The sequence below is a fragment of the Octopus bimaculoides genome, chromosome 22 (assembly GCF_046866305.1).
Source record: "Octopus bimaculoides isolate indiv1 chromosome 22, ASM4686630v1, whole genome shotgun sequence".
NCBI lineage: Eukaryota > Metazoa > Mollusca > Cephalopoda > Octopoda > Octopodidae > Octopus > Octopus bimaculoides.
Window position 1 is genome coordinate 21,796,236 of NC_142949.1, and position 21,534 is coordinate 21,817,769.

Sequence of the window (21,534 nt, forward strand, 5' to 3'; positions counted from 1 at the left end):
GAACAGGGTAACACCGTTAGTAGGAGAGGTTGGGGAGGTGAAAAGACGAGTGAAGTATTGCAACAGAATAAAAACAGGGGACACCAAGTAAAGTTAAGAGAAGCTAATAGACATTAAAAGCACTTATGAATAAGACATGAGAAAAATTTAGAAATTATTTATCCCTTTCTGATAAATTCAGTTAATATATAATTGCCACTGTTTGCTTCTACTTGACTTAAATTTTATAACTTTAAATTTTTTGTATCGCATAACTATAGATAAGTATGATATTATATGGCATTATTATATATTTATATATACATGCGTTTCTCTTCTTCCTTTTCTTTTTCTCCTTCTCAATACCCTATGATATTATATTAATCTCTTCTTTCCTTTCATTAAGATACAAAATATACACTACACCCCCCCCCCCCCCATGTTGGATTGAGGCCTTCTATAACCGGCTCTTTTTGTATACATGCTATCAGTTAACAGTTTATAGCTATTATCTCAACATGTATTTCTAATCGGTATATCTTTAACTCTGAAGAGATTCATTTTATAATAATCTTAATTTTATAAATTAATTATCTAAAGATTACTGAATTGAACCAGCTGTCAGAGATGTCATAGTCTCCTTATCTTTTATATATATATGTGTGTGTGTGTGTGTGTGTGTGTGTGTGTGTGTGTGTGTTTCTATCCATACCATTGCTTGAGAACTGTATTTATATCCCCTTAACTTAGTCGTTTGGCAAAACAAACCAATAGAATAAGTACTAGGCTTACAAAGAATAAATCCTGGGGTAGATTTCTTTGACTAAAGGTGGTGCTCCAGCATGGCCACAATCACATGATCAAAACAGGTAATACAATAACAAACTATGCCACTTTAATCTCGTTAGAGAAACCAGAAGTAAATATGTTCTGAAACATGGTTAAGGGGATAAAGGAATTGTTAAGAAAATAAACATTATGTAAGAGGAAATACTTATATGTAAATAAATTGAAAATAAAATAATATATATATATATATATATTAATAATAATAAAGGAGTTACGACGCAAAAACGTATATAATTAAATGAACATATTTATCTTCTTCAATATATATTTCAGTATAAAGAATTCATTAAGAGACTTAATAAATCAAAATTCTTTTACACATCTTCAGGAAAAAACACCAGAAAACTACATTCGGTTTAAAAATACAAACCGTTCATGGCGAAAAAATTTCACAATTACAAAAACCGAAAAAAATTTTTTTTAATTCTTGCAAAAAGAATGCTATTACTTACATGCATGCACCCGCACACACGCACACACACGTTCATGCGCGCGCACACACGCACACACACGTTCATGCGCGCGCACACGTTCACGCTCACATCCATATGCATGCATACACAAACAAACAAAATTCACAAGCCATAAACACACACACAAAAACACACATACACACACACACACATACATATATATATATATATGCGATGTTTCCAAACTTTCAGAATTATTTATAGGAATTCTCTTGATGCTAACCATTTTCAGACAATATTCTTCAATTTCTGTCCGTAAGATTCGATTCCATAAGACGCTGGCTGGATGCTGTGGCAGCAACTGAAAATATATTTCAGAAATGTTTTCTCGTTATAGTTAATAACTAAAAAATTAAGGAAAAGTTAGAGATTTGTTTATCTCTGTCCACAAACCATTTAATAGTAGATTTTCAGTGAAATAAAATGAAATATAGCATTTTTGTCATACATTAATTACTGAAATCATCAGGTAACAAAAAAGTTTTAAAAAAAAATATTCAATTTGACCCACCATCTGTTTGGAAGTCAAATTCATCAGGCAATTCTGAAAGAACTAAATCATCAAAATCTTGAACAATCACTGAATTCAATTGCAAGCATCATTTTTAATTCAAAAAGTCAGATCAAGTTTGGCAAGAATTTTAAGTGTTACATCCTCCTTCTAACTCAGATTCTAATATTCTCAAGAATGAAAAGATCAAAAAAAAAAAAAATTAATTCAATGAAGACCACTTCTAAGAAACCTGTGCTCCTTGTTAACATTTAAATGATATTTTGGTAGTTATAAAGACAAAGTTGCCAGGGGCTGTGTATTTATTTAGCAATTTTTAACTGTCATTCTGAGAAATGTTTTGTGTTTCCCATGCAGATGATTTCATTTCTAAGTTTTAAAAGAGCAATCTGGGCAAGTGTCTTCTACTATAGCCCTGGGTCAACTAAAACTTTGAGTGTATTTGATAGACAGAATCTGGAAGAAGCCTGTCATATATATTACATATGTGTGCTTCCTTGTCTTGGCATAGCTCATTAGTTGTAAATGAGCATGATCGTTATAATAATGGTGTTGTTCATTTCCTATCTTCCATGGAACATGTTTGACCATGGGAAAATATTACCTTGCTTGAAAACAGGTGAGGGTTACAACAAAAAGGAATCTGGCCACAGAAAATCTGCCACAGAAAATCTGCCACAGAAAATCCCATGAAACTCATGCAGGAAAAGTGGACATTAAAATGATGATGATAATGATGCTGTTAAAAAGAAGAATAAAAAAAACTTGGGCTGTAGAGAGTTCTAGAACCAAAGGAGCTAGATTAAAGTAATTGATCGATATAAGGGTTTGAATAAATAAAAACAAGTGGGATGACAGATGGAAAGAAGAAAATGCATTAAAGTGAATGGGGGAAGAGCAGTAGTGCTACATGTTAGTTATATACTAAATATAAGCAATATTGTTTGTATTTTTAGCATGAGCAATTTTATTTATGATAGAAAACAAAAAAAGTAATTTGGAAATGAAAATTTTAAAATCCTTTTTTTGTTTTGTTTCTCTTTTCGTCCATAAAATCATGAATTCTATGGTTAAAGGTTTACAGAAGATGACTAATTTATTTGTTAAATAGATTTCTTTTAATAACTTATTCAACATAAATTTTTTGCTTTCCCCACTTAAAATGTCTATCAATGCAAAACACATTTTTCAGTTTACTGAGTTTAAAACTACTTCAGTTGTCTGCCCATTAACCCTTTTGTTACTATATTTCTTATTTTTTTATTGCCCACAAGGGTCTAAACATAGAGGAGGCAAACAAAGACAGACAAAGGGATTAAGTCGATTACATCGACCCCAGTGTGTAACTGGTACTTAATTTATCAACCCCGAAAGGATGAAAGGCAAAGTCGACCTTGGCGGAATTTGAACTCAGAATGTAATGGCAGATGAAATACTTATTTCGTTATTGCCCACAAGGGGCTAAACATAGAGGGAACAAACAAGAACAGACGAACGGATTAAGTTGATTACATCGACCCCAGTGCGTAACTGGTACTTAATTTATTGACCCCGAAAAGATGAAAGGCAAAGTCGACCTCGGCGGAATTTGAACTCAGAACGTAACGGCAGACGAAATACCGCTAAGCATTTCGCCCGACGTGCTAACGATTCTGCCAGCTCTCTGCCTTGTTACTATATTTCTGTTGAACTACACTGCCTTTGTTTCATTTATTTTAGAAAATAATGAAGAATTTAGTGAAATAACTATCATTATTGAACATAAACTAACATGGAATTTTAATGTAAAGGTTTAATTAAGATAACTTGAAAATAGGAAATTTGTATTAAAGAATGTAGGGACAGTCCCAGATAAATTGACATCAAAAGCATTATAACAGGGGAAATCTTAGTTAAAATGTAGTTCAAAAACCAAGACTTCACAATTGTTTTCAACACTTTTACACACCTCCTGTTCAAGTGTTTCATCTTTGCTTTATGTACAACATTGAGCTGTTACTTCATGAGTCAATTTGGCAAGTGAACTATTATTCACTCATGTAGTGTATTGTCAAGCAATGCTCATAAAACTGCTGCTTGTTGACTGTGACAGGCAGTATTATGTGCCTCGTCCAGAAATGTAACAGTGGCAGTAGTGGTGTAGTGATGTGATGGTGGTGGCAACTTTGTTAGTGGTGTTGGTGATGGTCATTGTCATAAGTTGGTATTACAGTCAGAAACACAATGATTTAACTGTTATTACACTCTAAATAACTTATTTCAATCAGTTCAAATTTAGTCTTCACACGTATCAAATTTAGTCCTCACCTAATTATCTCTATGGGAATCTACTTTGGTTTAATTTCATTTTCAATACATCTAATTATTAATGGCCACTCTTATCCAAAAACCAATATTTGGGTTATTATCAACTTTCAGTTTGTAATGCAATTTCGTAAATAATTTCTTGCATTTCAAAGACATCTGGAAACTAATTTCTCTAGAAATTCATTGAATCTTGACCATAATTGCTCATTACAATGTCTTAATTGTATTGTTGCATTTAAAACCCCTTACAAGATAACCCCTTATAAGACTCAAACTATCATTCTGCTACATTTGTGCTAAGAAAGAAAAGAGTTGTTCCCTTTTTTTTAAAAAAATGGGTCTTTCAAAGTTCATAATTTTTGGAGTTTCCTTTTTATTCTTTTACTTGTTTCAGTCATTTGACTGTGGCCATGCTGGAGCACCACCTTTAGTCAAATAAATCGACCCCAGGACTTATTCTTTGTAAGCCTAATACTTATTCTATCTGTCTCTTTTGCTGAACTGCTAAGTGATGGAGATGGAGATGGTTGTCAAGTGATGGTGGGGGGACAAACACAGACACAAACAACAAACACATAACACATACATACATACATACATACATACATACATACATACATACATCATCATCATCGTTTAACGTCCGCTTTCCATGCTAGCATGGGTTGGACGATTTGACTGAGGACTGGTGAAACCGGATGGCAACACCAGGCTCCAATCTAATTTGGCAGAGTTTATACAGCTGGATGCCCTTCCTAACGCCAACCACTCAGAGAGTGTAGTGGGTGCTTTTACGTGTCACCCGCACGAAAACGGCCACGCTCGAAATGGTGTCTTTTATGTGCCACCTGCACAAGCCAGTCCAGGGGCACTGGCAACGATCTCACTCGAAAATCCTACGGGAGCCAGTCAGGCGGTACTGGCAACGGCCACGCTCAAAATGGTGCATCTCATGTGCCACCCGCACAAGAGCCAGTCCAGGGGCACTGGCAACGATCTTACTTGGCTTGCCGGGTCTTCTCACGCACAGCACATTTCCAAAGGTCTCGGTCAGTAGTCATCGCCTCGGTGAGGCCCAATGTACGAAGGTCTTGCCTCACCATCTCAGCCCAGGTCTTCCTGGGCCTACCTCTTCCACGGGTTCCCTCAACTGTTAGGGTGTGGCACTTTTTCACGCAGCTATCCTCATCCATTCTCACCACATGTCCATACCAGTGCAATCGTCTCTCTTGCATACCACAACTGATGCTTCTAATGCTCAGCTTTTCTCTCAAGATACTTACACTCTGACGGGTATTCACATTGACATTACACATCCAACGGAGCATACTGGCTTCATTCCTTGCGAGCTTACGTATGTCCTCAGCAGTTACAGCCCATGTTTCACTGCCATGTAGCATGGCTGTTCGTACGCATGCGTCATACAGTCTGCCTTTTACTCTGAGTGAGAGTCCCTTTGTCGCCAACAGGGGTAAGAGCTCTCTAAACTTTGCCCAGGCTATTCTTATTCTAGCAGCTACACTTTCAGCGCACCCACCCCCACTACTAACTTGGTCGCCCACACACAACAGGCTTCTTTAAGTTTCCATCTACCAAATCCACTCACAAAGCTTTGGTTGGCCCAAGGCTATAGTAGAAGACACTTCCCCAAGGTGACACACAGTGGGACTGAATCCAGAACCATGTGGTTCGGAAGCAAGCTTCTTACTACACAGCCACTCTTGTGCATATATAGTGAAATTATATTACTACATTTCTGCTGATATATGCTGTTTCATTACAATTGTTGAAAAATCTTGTAAAATAACTTTGTCATTATTAAGTTGGTGTGTGGTTCATAAATTTACATGAAATTTTGGTGAAAGTTTTAAATTTAGATCACTTTAAAATGCAAGACATTTGCTCAAGATACCACAGAGTGGACTTGAACCTAAAACCATGTGGCTGAGAAAGAAGTCATATAGTAAATATTTCAGAGCAGCTGTTGAAGATAAGATAATCTCATTGTAAACATATCAGTAGATTTAATAGAATAGTTTTGATTGAACTTTGCAGTTGAAAACTGGATCATATACATACCTTTTTCTAAAGTCATAGAAGCAAATTCACCATCTTTAAGATTTTTAGCTTCATCAATCTCTGGTTCAGCACTTTCCCAGTGAAAACCAACAGTGACGTCATAGATCAATATTCCTAATATTGCACCAATGTGAGGCCCTAAAATTGGAACCCAAAACCAGTTGTAGTCTCTGAAACTGGGAAAAATAAAAGAAAAACAGTAATAACACTACCAGCAACAACAACAATATCAATATCAATAATAATAATAATAATAATAGGGCTGCTAACAACTGTTAAAGTGTTCAGCAATGACATCAGAATGGATTTTGTAAGCAACTTTTGTAAGAGGAAAGCTCAGTCAAACAGCTTCCATTAAATTAGATGCCGATGCTGCCATCAAGGAGCTTGACCCACAAGAAAGTTATAAATACCTGGGGATAAATGAAGGAAATGGTATACAACATGCTACTATGAAGGAAAAAATAAGAAAGGAGTATTACAAGAGGCTAAGACTCATACTAAAAACTGAACACAACTCAAAAAATTGCATCAAAGCCATTAACACTCTGGCATTTCAGTAGTCTAATATAGTTTTAACATCATTAACTGGAATCTTACAGAGCTCCAATGCCTGGATAGGAAGTCAAGAAAACTACTAACATCTAAGAACATGCACCACCCAAAAGCAGATGTTGATTTCTGTACCTACCTGGAAGTAATGGAGCGAAAGGAATGATGCATGTAGAACTGTGCTGTAAGACCTCCACAGGTATATATCTAGTCCAGAGGACTGGATGCTGCAGCTTGTGTGCAAATATGAATGCAGTAAAAAATCACATTCTATTGTCAAGGAAGCTTGCAATTTCACAATTAGATGAAGGACCTGAAACCACTGCCACAAAACAAGCAAAACAGATCAAGTAAACTGCTAAAAAGAATGGGCAGAAACAAATTGAGGAGTGGTGGAGCCAGAAGCCTCTCCATGGACAGTATATACTTTGAAGTCGAAATACTGATGTAGACCAAGCAACAACCCATCAGTGGCTGAGAAGCTCAGGACTGAAAGCAGAGACGGAAAGTTTCATATTGGCGACATAATATCAAAGCTTGCTTACCAAAAACTACCAGGTTAATGTTCTTCAAAATGGTTCAGACCCTAAATGCAGATTCTGAAACACATTTGACGAAACAATAGACCATCTCATCTTGGAATATCCTGTGCTGATACCAAACAAATATAAAAATCACCACAATAGGGCAGGACAGTATTTACATTGGAAAATATGTTAGTACTACAAAATCAGCACTCCTGCTTACTGGTATGAACAACATCCTGAGCCAGTCATTGAAGGTAAAAATGTCACTATCCTCTGGAATTTTCCAGTCAACACTGACAGAACGATCCAGGCTAATCAACCAAATATCATTATTAAAGACAGGGAAGAAAATACTTGTAGATTAATAGATGTAAGTGTTCCCACAGTTAAAAATCTATCTGTAAAGGAATTTGATAAATTAAGTAAATATAATGACCTGGAAATTGAAATACAAAAGATGTGGCATCTTAAAGTGAGACACGTTCCTGTTATTGTAGGTGCCCTACGTATGATTAAAAAAAAGGGATGTCAGAAACATCTAAATAATATCCCAGGAGAGCCATGTCTCGAAGAAATCCCAAAGATTGTGCTGACAAGTACTGCCCACATCCTTAGAAAAACCCCTTCAATTTAAATGTATGTGTTGTATGACATGAAGATATTTTGTTACTGCTCCTGCCACTGCTCCTCCCCAAGCCTTTAGTCATATTGTAACATCTTTTATCCTTCACTTGCCCTAGGATGCTGGGTGTATCTTGGCAAGTGATTGTAACAAATATGCAGATTAAAAGTAAAAAATAATGTTTCTAAATTGAAAGCACTTACCAAAATCATCATCATTTCATTCAATCTACCTCCTCCTCAGTTTAATATTAATTTTTTTAAACTAGAGGTAGTCGATAGCTTCCGCTATCTGGGCGACCAAGTTAGTAGTGGGGGTGGGTGCGCTGAAAGTGTAGCTGCTAGAATAAGAATAGCCTGGGCAAAGTTTAGAGAGCTCTTACCCCTGCTGGCGACAAAGGGACTCTCACTCAGAGTAAAAGGCAGACTGTATGACGCATGCGTACGAACAACCATGCTACATGGCAGTGAAACATGGGCTGTAACTGCTGAGGACATACGTAAGCTCGCAAGGAATGAAGCCAGTATGCTCCGTTGGATGTGTAATGTCAATGTGAATACCCGTCAGAGTGTAAGTATCTTGAGAGAAAAGCTGAACATTAGAAGCATCAGTTGTGGTGTGCAAGAGAGACGATTGCGCTGGTATGGACATGTGGTGAGAATGGAGGAGGATAGCTGCGTGAAAAAGTGCCACACCCTAACAGTTGAGGGAACCCGTGGAAGAGGTAGGCCCAGGAAGACCTGGGCTGAGGTGGTGAGGCAAGACCTTCGTACATTGGGCCTCACCGAGGCGATGACTACGGACCGAGACCTTTGGAAATGGGCTGTGCGTGAGAAGACCCGGCAAGCCAAGTAAGATCGTTGCCAGTGCCCCTGGACTGGTTCTTGTGCGGGTGGCACATGAGATGCACCATTTTGAGCGTGGCCGTTGCCAGTACCGCCTGACTGGCTCCTGTAGGATTTTCGAGCGAGATCGTTGCCAGTGCCCCTGGACTGGCTTGTGCGGGTGGCACATAAAAGACACCATTTCGAGCGTGGCCGTTTTCGTGCGGGTGACACGTAAAAGCACCCACTACACTCTCTGAGTGGTTGGCGTTAGGAAGGGCATCCAGCTGTAGAAACTCTGCCAAATCAGACTGGAGCCTGGTGTTGCCATCCGGTTTCACCAGTCCTCAGTCAAATCGTCCAACCCATGCTAGCATGGAAAGCGGACGTTAAACGATGATGATGATGATACCAGCCTAAGTCCAAAAGTACAATTGGAAAAACCTATACACACCCAAAATCCAGCATCTCTTATATGATATCTGATTGTTAAAATTCACGTTGATGTACTTAAATTTTACAAAATACATCAACCCAAATCTCTATTTTCAATAACTTAGTTACAGAAGCAAAGCAGTACTCCTGATCCTTTTCAGGGCTTCTGTGATTGGTGGAAGTTATTCTCAAACCAGGGACCTACTCTGAATGTTTATAACAAAGTAGACACTGCTAAAGACATCCAAAAGTCAGCAGTGGTGTTAGTTTATGTGACAAATTAAGTCTACCAAACAAGAACAGAAAAGGTTCATCCAATGATCTTCCACATTGTTTCCCCCTACCAAATTACACTCACAGAGTTTTGGTTAGTCTGAAGTTATAATAGAAGACACTTTGGTACTGTGCAATGGGATCAAACCACATAGTTGGGAAGCAAATTTCTTAACTGTACAGCCATAACTGCTTTCTCTGTCTCAAACACCTTTCCGCTTGTATCATCTGATTCAAATCATACATTTGTAAAAGAAAATAAATTTTTTATCACATCTATTGGTCAGGCTCATTTTGTCAGTTTGCTTGTAGCCAGACAATCACAAAATTCCAGGAGCTTATATCCAATGAATGATACTCTGATACTCTCCTCAGACACTACCATAAGTAACCTGTCTTTACTTTTCTGACAAATGTATACAATAACTTCTATCTCTCTGTATCTTTCTTTTCTTCAGAGATAAAGACATTTTGTCAACCATAAAATCAATCACATTCAAGCTGATACACATTAACATTATCTCTTGGACACAGTAACCAGCAGAGTCCCTCAACTTTGTGCTCTATTGTATTTGTACAAAACTATAATAAACAAAACTGTAACTCCTGCAATATTATCTCAACATAATTTCAAGACTTATGGAATACACACCTAAAGACTTCAGTGCCCCAGCCAGCCATCAGGGTAAATAAGCGAGGTGACAAGTCCCTTGCAGGGTTGATAGCATATCCACAATTGAAACCAAAAGTTACACCAATTATAAACACAATACTTCCTATAGAAAATGGTAGGAGGCCTTTTTGAGGTTTCATATTTTTGCCATCCGTTATTGCAGCAATGCATAAAGTCAGCAACCCAGTGCCAACAATCTAAAGAAAGAGAAAAACAAAACTTTTACAGAAATAAGAATAAAATAAAACATGCATTTGCATCTTGAAAATACATTACAAATTGCTTTCTGAATTTATTACAAAATCATCAAGTCTTGTAGATCATGTCATTAATAAATTGTTTGTGGGAGAGAAAGAGAACGCAAGATATTTGACTACTGCTTCTACTTTAGGAACTAAATGTTTTCTTTTACCATCACTAATCCCCTTTAATCACCACCACTAAACTCCTTCAATCACCACAACTTATCTCCTTTAGTCACCATCGCTAATCTCCTTTAATCACCACCACTAATCTCCTTCAATCACCACCAATAATCTTCTATAATTCCTTATAAACAGACAGAACAGTAAAACAACTTCAGCCTTTCATTTCACATCCAACTGATTAACATATTTAATTCTTCATTGCTTTAGGTCTCTGAGCTGTTGAGGATATGTATTGATCATTCCTCCTATGAATGCCATTTGGTTTGTGATTGGTCCTAGGTGTCGTGGAGGCGCAATGGCCCAGTGGTTAGGGCAGCGGACTTGCGGTCATAGGATTGCGATTTCGGTTCCCAGACCGGGCGTTGTGAGTGTTTATTGAGCGAAAACTCCTAAAGCTCCACGAGGCTCTGGCAGGGGATGGTGGCGAACCCTGCTGTACTCTTTCACCACAACTTTCTCTCACACTTACTTCCTGTTTCTGTTGTGCCTGTAATTCAAAGGGTCAGCCTTGTCACACTGTGTCATGCTGAATATCCCCGAGAACTACGTTAAGGGTACACGTGTCTGTGGAGTGCTCAGCCACTTGCACGTTAATTTCACGAGCAGGCTGTTCCGTTGATTGGATCAACTGGAACCCTTGACGTCATAAGCAACAGAGTGCCAAACAACGGTCCTAGGTGTGAAGCTGACTATGAAAGGTTAGAAAAAATTATAGGAAGACTGAGTTAATGAACTATCTTAATTCTAACAAAGAATAAGCAGTAAACATTTAAGACATTGAAGCCAAGTGAAGAGTAAAATGGAAAACATGTGAAAGTTGCCTATCGGGATTCAGAGTAAACTAAATCTGTTTATATCAATGGCAAAATGTGTTTATGAATTGATGTTGATATTTGTACTATTGTATGTTTGCAAAAATATGTGCAGATTCAGTGTGTGTGTGTGTGTGTGTGTGTGCGTGTGGTGTGTGTGTGTGTACTTGTGTGTGCTTGTATGATAAACTAATGGAAGAGACTTTATTCCAGGAGTGTTAAGCAATGATCAGTGGGTTGGATGTGCCCTGTAGCAAGGTTTTGTTCAGTCCTGGCTCAGTTTTATAATGAAAAAAATTAATTTTATTTTTTTAATTTAAAAAAAATTTAAACGGCGGTGCATCAGCATGGCCGCAGCTCTCAGCTGAAACTATAGGAAAAAAAAAAGTCAAAGCTCAACAAGAGTTTTGATGAACAGTGGTTCTGGTTGGTCAAATCAGTGCACCTTAAGGAATCTTTTCTTATCTTAACCAATTAAAATGAAATTTATGAATCCATGTACTAAACGATGTGACTTATTTCCTCTTCACTTTGTCTATATATGTGAAATCAAAAGGAAGCTTTTGGTGTTTTTGTCAAATTTATATGTGTTCATCCAAATGGATTCTACTGATATGAATGATATTGAAAGGTGAAATGGTACAAGCTTTCTATCAAGCATTGGTCTTCTCAAGAACTACATGCATTCATTTGGACAACTTCTAACTCTGTTCTCACTCTAAACTCTGAAGTTTTTCCCATGCATCTCTGCATAAAGACTTCACTAACACCTCATATTCTTTCCTCTATTGTTGATAAAGTTGTTATAATTCATATTGGCTCTTATCCATATATTTTGATTAATGTTATGAATAAGGTTTTTATGAATAATTGTCTCTCACAAGATTTAGCTAATGCATCAATCCAAACAGTAAAACCAAACAAGTTTAAAAGCCCTGCTTTACACAATGCTTGACCTGTTAGAAATAGCAATTAAATTTCTATCATATCACTCCCTACTAAAGGAAAAAATGCACATGGTATAATGCAGTTCTGAATGTATACTGCCTGAAGATGATAGAAGTCACAACTAGTGTTGTATGTAAGCTGTGTGCTTGTGTGTGTGTGTGCACATATTTTATAACAAGTGCACACAAGAAAACAAATTGTGTGCACACTGGATTTCCAAGACGAAATCAAATTTCTTTAATTGAAGTAATTTGAGTGAAGGTTACTCATATGATTGCACACAAACTTTGAGGAAAAAGGCAAAATATGCACAGAATACAAATTTCTGCACACAGACACCCAAAGCCAAAAAATAGGAACATTGATCATAACTGGAATAATTTTTATTAAAGATTTTGTCAGTGAGCACTGACCTGTCATTGAAGTAGGTTCATCTTTGAAAAAGGCAAGTCCCTCAGTGAAAAGAACCCTTTAGTAGAATTTTATAGCTTAATATGCTTGGATGTGATTTGATGCAATTGTGGTTGTCTCTTCAGACCATATTTGATTGTTGCAAAAAGGTTTTATCTATAATATTGTTCTATGCATTCCTGCATTACTGCCTGTTTGTCTATGTGTCATGCTTACACCAAAGGAGGTAATAACTTGAAGGGAGAACTATATATATATATTTAGAGAGGGGGGAGGAGAAGAGGAGACAGAGAGAGGGGGGAAGGGGAGAAGAGGAGACAGAGAGAGGGGGAAGGGGGGAAGAGGAAACAGAGAGAGAGAGAGAGGAGAAGGTCTTTATTATTCTGCATTTTTGTTTTCAAATTGCAGGCACATAGTAAACATAGTAAAAAGATGTCATGAAGATTTAGAAATTTATGCATTAAACGATATACCGATAGATAGTTACACTAAAGTGAAATAACCTTAGTTAACAAATAGCTGTGGATTTATCTTTTACATGTTCTAAAGCAAAGGCTGAGGCACTGCTATTATTCATTTTTTTTTTTGTTATTTGGTTTAAAAACTTATTGGTATTATGAGAGTAGACAGACACAGAAGGGAATACAGATATGATTGGTAATTAGCTAGATCGATAGATGGGTATGTAGGTGAGTTTACAGCTATATTAACAGGTATGCAGATGGATATATACATTAATAGATATACAAGTAGATATGTAGCTGAACTGAACTGAAATGAAAAGAAACAAAAATAATCTCAAGTGATAAATAATTTTGATTGAGCCTTGGTTGGACAGTGGTCAGACAAAATGACAAAGGTCCGAGATACCTGGTGCCTTGCTGTACTCAAGAAGACCCATCTTCCACAGCAGAAGTGTGAAAGCCACATCCCTGTGGTGAAGAGGACTGGCCTGCAAGAGTCCTGTGCTGGTGTCACATAAAAAGCACTTGTGCTGGTGCCATGTAAAAGTGCTCATGCCGGTGCCACATTAAAAGCACCCAGTACACTCTAAAGTGGTTGGCATTAGGAAGGGCATGCAGCTGTAGAAAATCAGACTGGAACCTAGTGCAGCTATCTGGCTTGCTAGCTCTGCTCAAACCATCCAACCCATGCCAGCATGGAAAATGGATGTTAAAGAATGATGATGATGATGATATATATATATATATATATAAAAGGCGGCGAGCTGGCAGAAACGTTAGCACGCCGGGCGAAATGCTTAGTGGTATTTCGTCTGCCGCTACGTTCTGAGTTCAAATTCCGCCGAGGTCGACTTTGCCTTTCATCCTTTCGAGGTAGATTAAATAAGTACCAGCTAAACACTGGGGATCGATATAATCGACTTAATCCGTTTTTCTGTCCTTGTTTGTCCCCTCTGTGTGTAGCCCCTTGTGGGTAGTAAAGAAATTATATATATATATATATATATATATATATATATATATATATTCTATTATACGTTTCAGCCTAAAGGCTGTGGCCATGCTGGGGTTCCGTCAGTGTAATCACTTTTTCAATGGCCAATTTTATGTGATTGGCTTTTGGTGAAGGAAGGAATTCGACACTGCTGCCCTCTTATTTTATCATTTTAATTAATCTTTTATTTCTTTAAACTATAAAGCACAACATATTTGTCAAACATTAAAAGAATGAGAATAAGCAATACCTTCGAAGTTCATTTTGATTATACTTGAAAGTACAGTTTTGATTAAATGATAGGATTTCAAAAGGATTTTTGGAAATTCTTTTCTTGTGTTTAATATAAAATAATGTTTTCTAATATAATGACTTACACTGTGGAATTTCTACAGATCCTGCTAGTTTGAAATGATACTGGAATATGGTCAATAAAAATTTGCAGTTAAGTTTTCATAGCAGATATGATTTACTAGAATTTTAAAATTATCTCTTTACTTTTGCAGAACTAATAGTTTGTCTGTTTGTTGCTTCTAAAATTGCCTGCAGTTTATGACACTTTATCCTGGAGGTGATTCACCCCTCAACCAGTTAAGAAACAAACACACCAAAACACTATGTTATATATAAACGATATAAGGTGGTGAGGATCAGACCAAATCCCAACACATCCAAGATGACAGGACTGTGGTTCATGCCAAGCTATTCAACATCAACTACTACTACTACTACTACTACTACTACTACTACTACTACTACTACTACTATTACTACTACTACTACTAGTGGAGGTGCATGGCTTAGTGGTTAAGGTGTTGGACACATGATTGTAAGATTGTGGTTTTAATTCTTAGACCAAGCAATCCATTGTGTTCTTGAGCAAAACACTTCATTTCATGTTGTTCCAGTCCACTCAACTGGCAAAAATGAGTAATCCTGCAACAGACCAGCGTTGTGTCCAGGTGGTGAATTTATATGCCATGGAAACCAGGAAACCGCCCTACTACTACTACTACTACTACATGTTAATGCAAATTCATAAATAAATTATTCAATGTTTGGGTCCCTACCTGATCTACAAAGCACCTGCCTGTAGAGACAAAGCTTTTAGGATATGTAGCAAAGACACCAGCTGAAGCATTCTCCCCAGTCACCTGCCTTATTCCACCATCAAAATTGTCAAGGCCATCTAAAAGAAGCAGAAGTGCACATTTGGAGTTACTGCATGCACAAAATTTTCAAACATTAAACCTTTTGTTACAATATTTCTCTTGAATTACATTACTTTTGTTTCAATTGATTTTGAAAATAATGAAGTATTAAGTAAAATAACTTTGTCATTATTAAGTTGGTATTATCATAAATTAACATGGAATTTTGATGGAAATTTTAACTGAGATTACTTTAAAATATGTAGCTTCTGTCATAAACCAGGAGCTGTCACAGGAGGGTGGTATAAAAAAAGCCAAAACAATTTACCATTAGGTAATTTGTTACCAGATTGGGAGTTATTAGTTTAAAGAATGGTATTAATAGTGAGCTGCTAACTTTTTATGAAAGCATCTATTAAATCACTTGCTAAATTGACTGTAAAAACAGACAGGTTAATGTTGTACCAAAAACAAACATTTTAGCTTTAAATTATTATCTATCATTATCATTTATTGTTACTAGACACTGGAAGGCAGCAAGCCGGCAGAATCATTAGCATGCTGAAGAGAATGCTCAGTAGCATTTCATCCTTCATTGCATTCTGAGCTGAAATTCTGCCAAGGTTGACTGTCTTACGTCTCTTTGGAATCAATAAAAAAAGTACCGGTTAAACACTGGGTCACCAGCAAAATATGGTTTTTGGTATTTGTTGCAACTCTTTACATTCTGAGTTCAAATCCTGCTGAGGTCAATTTTGCTTTCTTTCCTTGCAGGGTCAATAAAATAAAGTACCAGTCTTGTATTGGGGGCAGTGGTATTGACTAAATCCCTCCCCTCAAAATTGCTGGTTTTGTACCACAGTCAGAAACCATTATTTCTAGAGATTATCTCATTGCCAATTACTAGATTCATTTCACATTCCTTACAATAACAGCTTTTTATTTCCCACTCTGGAGTTTTCTTCAATGATAGGCTTTATAGAGTAACAAAACATTCATTTTATACCAAAGTATGATAAAAAGAAAAACACTGCAATCAAGAAGTGTCAACAATAATTAGAACCAAGTAACTTATATTTCTAATTAGTGCTCAATGTAATTAGTGTTTAGCCTAATTCCCAGCCACAACCGTGAGCTGGTTTTCATACATGAGTTTCTAAGCTCCGTGACTAAGCCAATATTACAGCAACCATGTTTCAGCTGATGAGATAGCGAGTGCAAGATTATATTATCAGTCTTACAGCAGTTGACCAGGGATGCATCTAATGAGAAGTTGCATTGACCAGGTGCTATCCTGTAAACTGAATGGTCAGAAATTTATACCTCTTACTTCTACCCTTGTACTGTTCAGTTTGCCTAACAATAACATGGCACACCAAAGTTGGGACTGGTTAATAATTTGATAATTTACAGTATTAGGGGTAATTCTTAAAAAAATTTTTGGTTTAATCAGAAGGTAAAGAACAACCTCCACAATCATTTGTAGAGTTTCTGAGACTAATAAGAGTCTGGTAATAATGAGGATTCTATAATATTGGGTTGGAAAGAAGGTAATTTCGGTTTTTCAGTGTGAAATGAAAGTAATTTCTTTTTTTTTCATACAAAGAATGAACTTTAATCAATTATGTATTTTCCTTTTTGTTCGATGACCTTTTGCCATCTTTCTGGCAACTTCATGATTCTGTGCAAATGTAATTTCAGGTCATCATCATTATTGAAAGTTTTACCATTCAAAGAATTTTGTAAACTTTGAAATAAATGGTACTCAGATGGTGCAAAGTCAGAGCTATATGATGGATGTGACATCACTTCCCAACCAAGCTCCAATAACTTTTCACGAGTTGGCAAAGATGTGTGTGGTCTAGCGTTGTCATGGTGGAACACAATTCCTTTATGATTTGCCAATTCTGGCCGTTTTTCTTTGATTACTTCCTCCAGTTTCATTAGTTGTTGACAGTAAACATACGAATTGATCGTTTGGTTCCTTGAAAGCAGCTCAAAATACATTATTTACATTTGATGAGTATTTGTCCTCATTTTGTTTGTTGTTAACACAACGTTTCGGTTGATACACCCTCCAGCCGTCATCAGGTGTCTTGGAGAAATTTCGAACCTGGACGCCTTTCCTAACACCAACCACCCAGCAGAGTGGACTCAGTGCTTTTTACGACATGAGCACAGATGAGGTCAGTTTTGGTATGATTTTTACAGTTGGATGCCCTTCCAAATACCAACCACTTTACAGTGTGAATTGGATGCTTTTTACATGGCACCAACACTGGTAGGGTCACCAAGTAACTTGCAAGACAAAGATCCTTTGAGAGGGAAGGGGGTATTGGAGGAGGTGATCTTGTGTCAGATGATGAAAGGTTAGAGTGTGATAGAGAGACAGAAACAGGTATCTTGCTGTAGAGGAAGCACATGGTTACCCAGCCGGAGAGAAAGAGAGAAAGTGATCAAAAATGAGGACAGAAACAGGTGTGCTGTTGTAAAGGAGATATATGGTTACCTACCCTGAGGGAAGAGCAAGAGAAGAGAGAGTGTGGGAGACAGCAAGAGTGCAAGAGAGAGCAGGAGAGAGATGGTAGCGAAGTGCCGGACATATTCACAAGTGACTGGGATCAGAATATAAAGGAGATAGTAAAGGAAGAGAGAGATAAATGGTGGCACATGTCAGGGCATACCCTCAAGGTATGGAAATCATAATATAAGTGGCAGGGTATTGCCAAAAAAGCGTGAGTATAGAGTGGGGTTGAAGAATGCAGTGAGTGGTGAAAATCTGGGTATATATAGGGGGTAGGCAATTACTGGGTAGCAACAATACGGTGAGCAGGGCCATGAGGATTGGGGAGTGAGAGATAAGCATAGTGCATAAAAGAGGCAATGTGAAGAAGAGAAAAGATGTAGTTTGGTTTATTGGGGTAGTAGATGTGGAAAGTTTTATTGTTATGTGTTGGTGGAACACACAGCGCTTCTAGAACTCAGTCATTTCTACAGCCGCATGAAATAAAATGCCTGGTCTGGGAATTGATTGTGAGCCTGAATACATATGGGATGAGCTTCTTCCAATTTTTATCTACCAAATCCTCTTAAAAGGCTTTTGTTGACCCTGAGGCAGCTGGTTGGACAAAACTCAAAGCCACATGGTTGAGAATCAAAGAAATAAACTTCTTTAGTGGTTAAGATGTTAAGTTCACAATCGTAAGGTCATGTTTTCAATTCCTAGACTGAATAGTATATGTCTCTTGAGACAAACACTTCATTTCATGGTCCATTCCACAAGGCTGAGTACCAGCCTAGTCGAGGGGAGGGGACTGGCAGGATTGTTAAAGTCTTGGACAAAATACTTAGTGTTATCTGTTTCAGCCCGCTTTATTTTAAGTTCAAATTCCATCTAGGTGCCAATGACCCAGGTTGATCACCCTACTACAAAAGCACCCCATCCAATAGACCTATAACCTGCAAAAATAAATTAGCAATGACATGCTGGGGTTTTCATCCAGTAGTGTATCAACAATGGCCAAATGGAATTCACTTCTTTGCAAATGAATTCTGAAATGATAAGCAAGAGAAAAAGGATTCTTTGACATACCTTTGTAAACAAAGTACACAAGAGCAGCACCAGTAAAACTTGCAAGATACTGAGCTATAAAATACACTGGAACATGATTCCAAGAGAACTTTCTGAAGATAGCAAGTGCTACAGTGACTGCAGGATTCAGATGAGCTCCTGTTAACAAAGAAAATGTCAGATCAGGATAGAATATATAAAGAAATATTATTAGTTTTTCATACAATTATCCTTACCTTTGAAGATGATATATTTTTTTCTTTTCTGTTATTTATATCTTGTCTGTGGTCATGTACATAGTCCTTGGGTGGATGTGAAACAGAAACCTTTATTTCTCAATCAAAGGTAATCATGTTTCTTCACCATTGATCACATATACATGTACAATTAGTGATCTAAACGATAAAGGTATTGTTACCCCTAGTTTAAAAAACAGATTCCTAGTGCAAGTCTAGTTTTGTACTCTGTACAGATCTGATTGACCTATTCAAACATAGTGTTTTATCTTCCCATCTCTCTACTTTTTCTTCTCATCCTCTTATACAGTATAACCCTACCTCTTCATTGCATTCATTATCTTTGGCCGCATTCTTCTTCCCCACCAATCATCACACTGACTGATACAGCTTGGGGATTCCAAGATGGTTGATTTCTGACATAGGCAGAACACAATAAATTTGAAGGGCTATTTAGTCAACCCCAGTCTTTGATGTAAACATAAAGCAGAGTTGACATTTACAGAATTTTATCTGAAACTCTACTATTTCTGGCATTCACCACAATGAATAAATGCACATAAGCACACATGTTCATAATGACAAGACACATTGTGGGCATTCAATTGATCCAGCATGCTATGTCTTGTTGATTCCCTGAGAATTAAGTTAAAGGTATACATGGGTGTGGATTACTCAGCTGCTTACATGTTAAATCAATTCAAAGAGTAGGTCATTCAGTTGATTCACCAGTTGAATAGTCATTGTTGAATTTGACAAAGGGGCCACTGTTTTATCTCTCTTTTCAGCTCCACCCTGGTTACGCATACCCATTCTTCTATCATTCAAGTAGCCATGTAGCTCATTTACAGCAAGCGACCTGTTCAATTCTGGCAACTTCTTTCATACTTTAACCTCTCATATCCTAACATAAAGCTGTTCCCTTCTCATCTCAGTCCAAAGAGATCTTAGTCTTGCAAGCTGCATAGTAACCTAGTGGAGGCACAAAGCATAGTGGTTAAAGTGTTGGACTCATGATTGTAAGATTGTGGTTTTGGTTCCTAGACCAGGCAACACATTGTGTTCTTGAGCAAAACACTTCATTTCACATTGCTCCAGTCCACTCAGCTGGCAAAAATGAGTAATCCCGCGACTGACTGGTGTCCCATCCAGGTGGGGAATATATATATGTCACGGAAACAGGGAAACTGGCCCTTATGAGTTGGTATGACTCGAGAAGGTAACTTTACCTTTTACCTTTACATAGCAACCTCACTAGTGCTAGTGTTACAAAAAAAAAGGAAAAAAGATACCCAGTATAAAGTGGTTGGCATTAGGAAAAGCATCTAGCCATAGAAACTATGCCAAAGTAGACAATGGAGCACAATTGAGTCCTCAGATTCAGTTCATGTGAGCATGGAAAATGGACATTGAAAGATGACAATAAAGACAAATATATAATCATTTCTTACATAGGTAGAACACAATAAATTTATAGTTGACATTTATAGGATTTTATCTGAAACTCTACTATTTCTGGCATTCACTACAATGAATAAATATACATAAGCATACATGTACATAAGGACAAGACACATTGTAAACATTCTTTCACCAGAGAACTTTGATGGTTCATTTTATTGGGACATTTCTGTAGGTCCGTGGTGAATCAGCTAATTCTTGTAAGCGTTTAATAAAAATGTCTTTATATTCCACACAAAACTTGTCTATTATTCCTTTAAGCCTTTTGATATCAGTTCACCTGAGATTGCCTTTGGTTCCATGATACAAATTTCCTTGTTTAACTCTTTAGTATTCACATTATTTTGTCAAAAGTAATGCTTATTTATTCACATTGTTTTGAATTAATCATGCATTTTCATGTAGTTTTGCAATTTTGAGGAAACTGTTAAGTTTTAGAATGATATTGGTGGGGTTGCCATGAGAGGCCAGATCTCACCAGTTTGAACATAAAACAGGTAGAATATTTTGGCTGGATATGGCTGGTTTAAATGTGAAAGGGTTAAGTTGATCAAAACCTACCGCCAAAATTTTATGTTAATTTATGTTCCAAACAGCTTAATAATGACAGTTATTTTACTAGTTTCTTTGCTATTTCAAAATTAACACAAAGGCAGTTTATTTCAACAAAAATAGAGTAACACAAGGGTTAAAAAGACTCACACCACTCTCCTTTTTTTTCACAATAACATACATAATTATTCTGCTTACCCTAACAACTCATGTCGCTTAACCCTTTTGTTACTACATTTCTACTGACATACACTGAGTTTGAAAATAATGAAGTATTTAACAAAATAATTTTCACATTATTAAGATAGTATTTGAAGCATAAAGTAACCTGAAATTTTGATGGAAGGTTTTAATTTAGATCACTTAAAAACATGACATTTGTCTCATAGAACCACGGGTAGT

The 21,534-nt window shown here is 37.0% G+C and overlaps 1 protein-coding gene across 2 annotated transcripts in view; it reads right to left on the reverse strand.

The window, feature by feature from the left end:
- Positions 1-1,059: 1,059 nt before the first annotated feature.
- The window catches only part of LOC106867305 (aquaporin-7), a 42,680-nt gene continuing 22,205 nt past the window's right edge, over positions 1,060-21,534 (reverse strand). For both annotated transcript variants that reach the window (XM_089339809.1, XM_089339808.1), the window contains exons 3-7: positions 18,905-19,042; positions 15,232-15,350; positions 10,084-10,301; positions 6,199-6,374; positions 1,060-1,602 (exon numbers count right to left, since the gene is read on the reverse strand). In XM_089339809.1, coding sequence (XP_089195935.1) covers positions 1,544-1,602; positions 6,199-6,374; positions 10,084-10,301; positions 15,232-15,350; positions 18,905-19,042 — 710 coding nt within the window. In that variant the 3' untranslated portion in view covers positions 1,060-1,543. The remainder of the gene's footprint in view (positions 1,603-6,198; positions 6,375-10,083; positions 10,302-15,231; positions 15,351-18,904; positions 19,043-21,534) is intronic.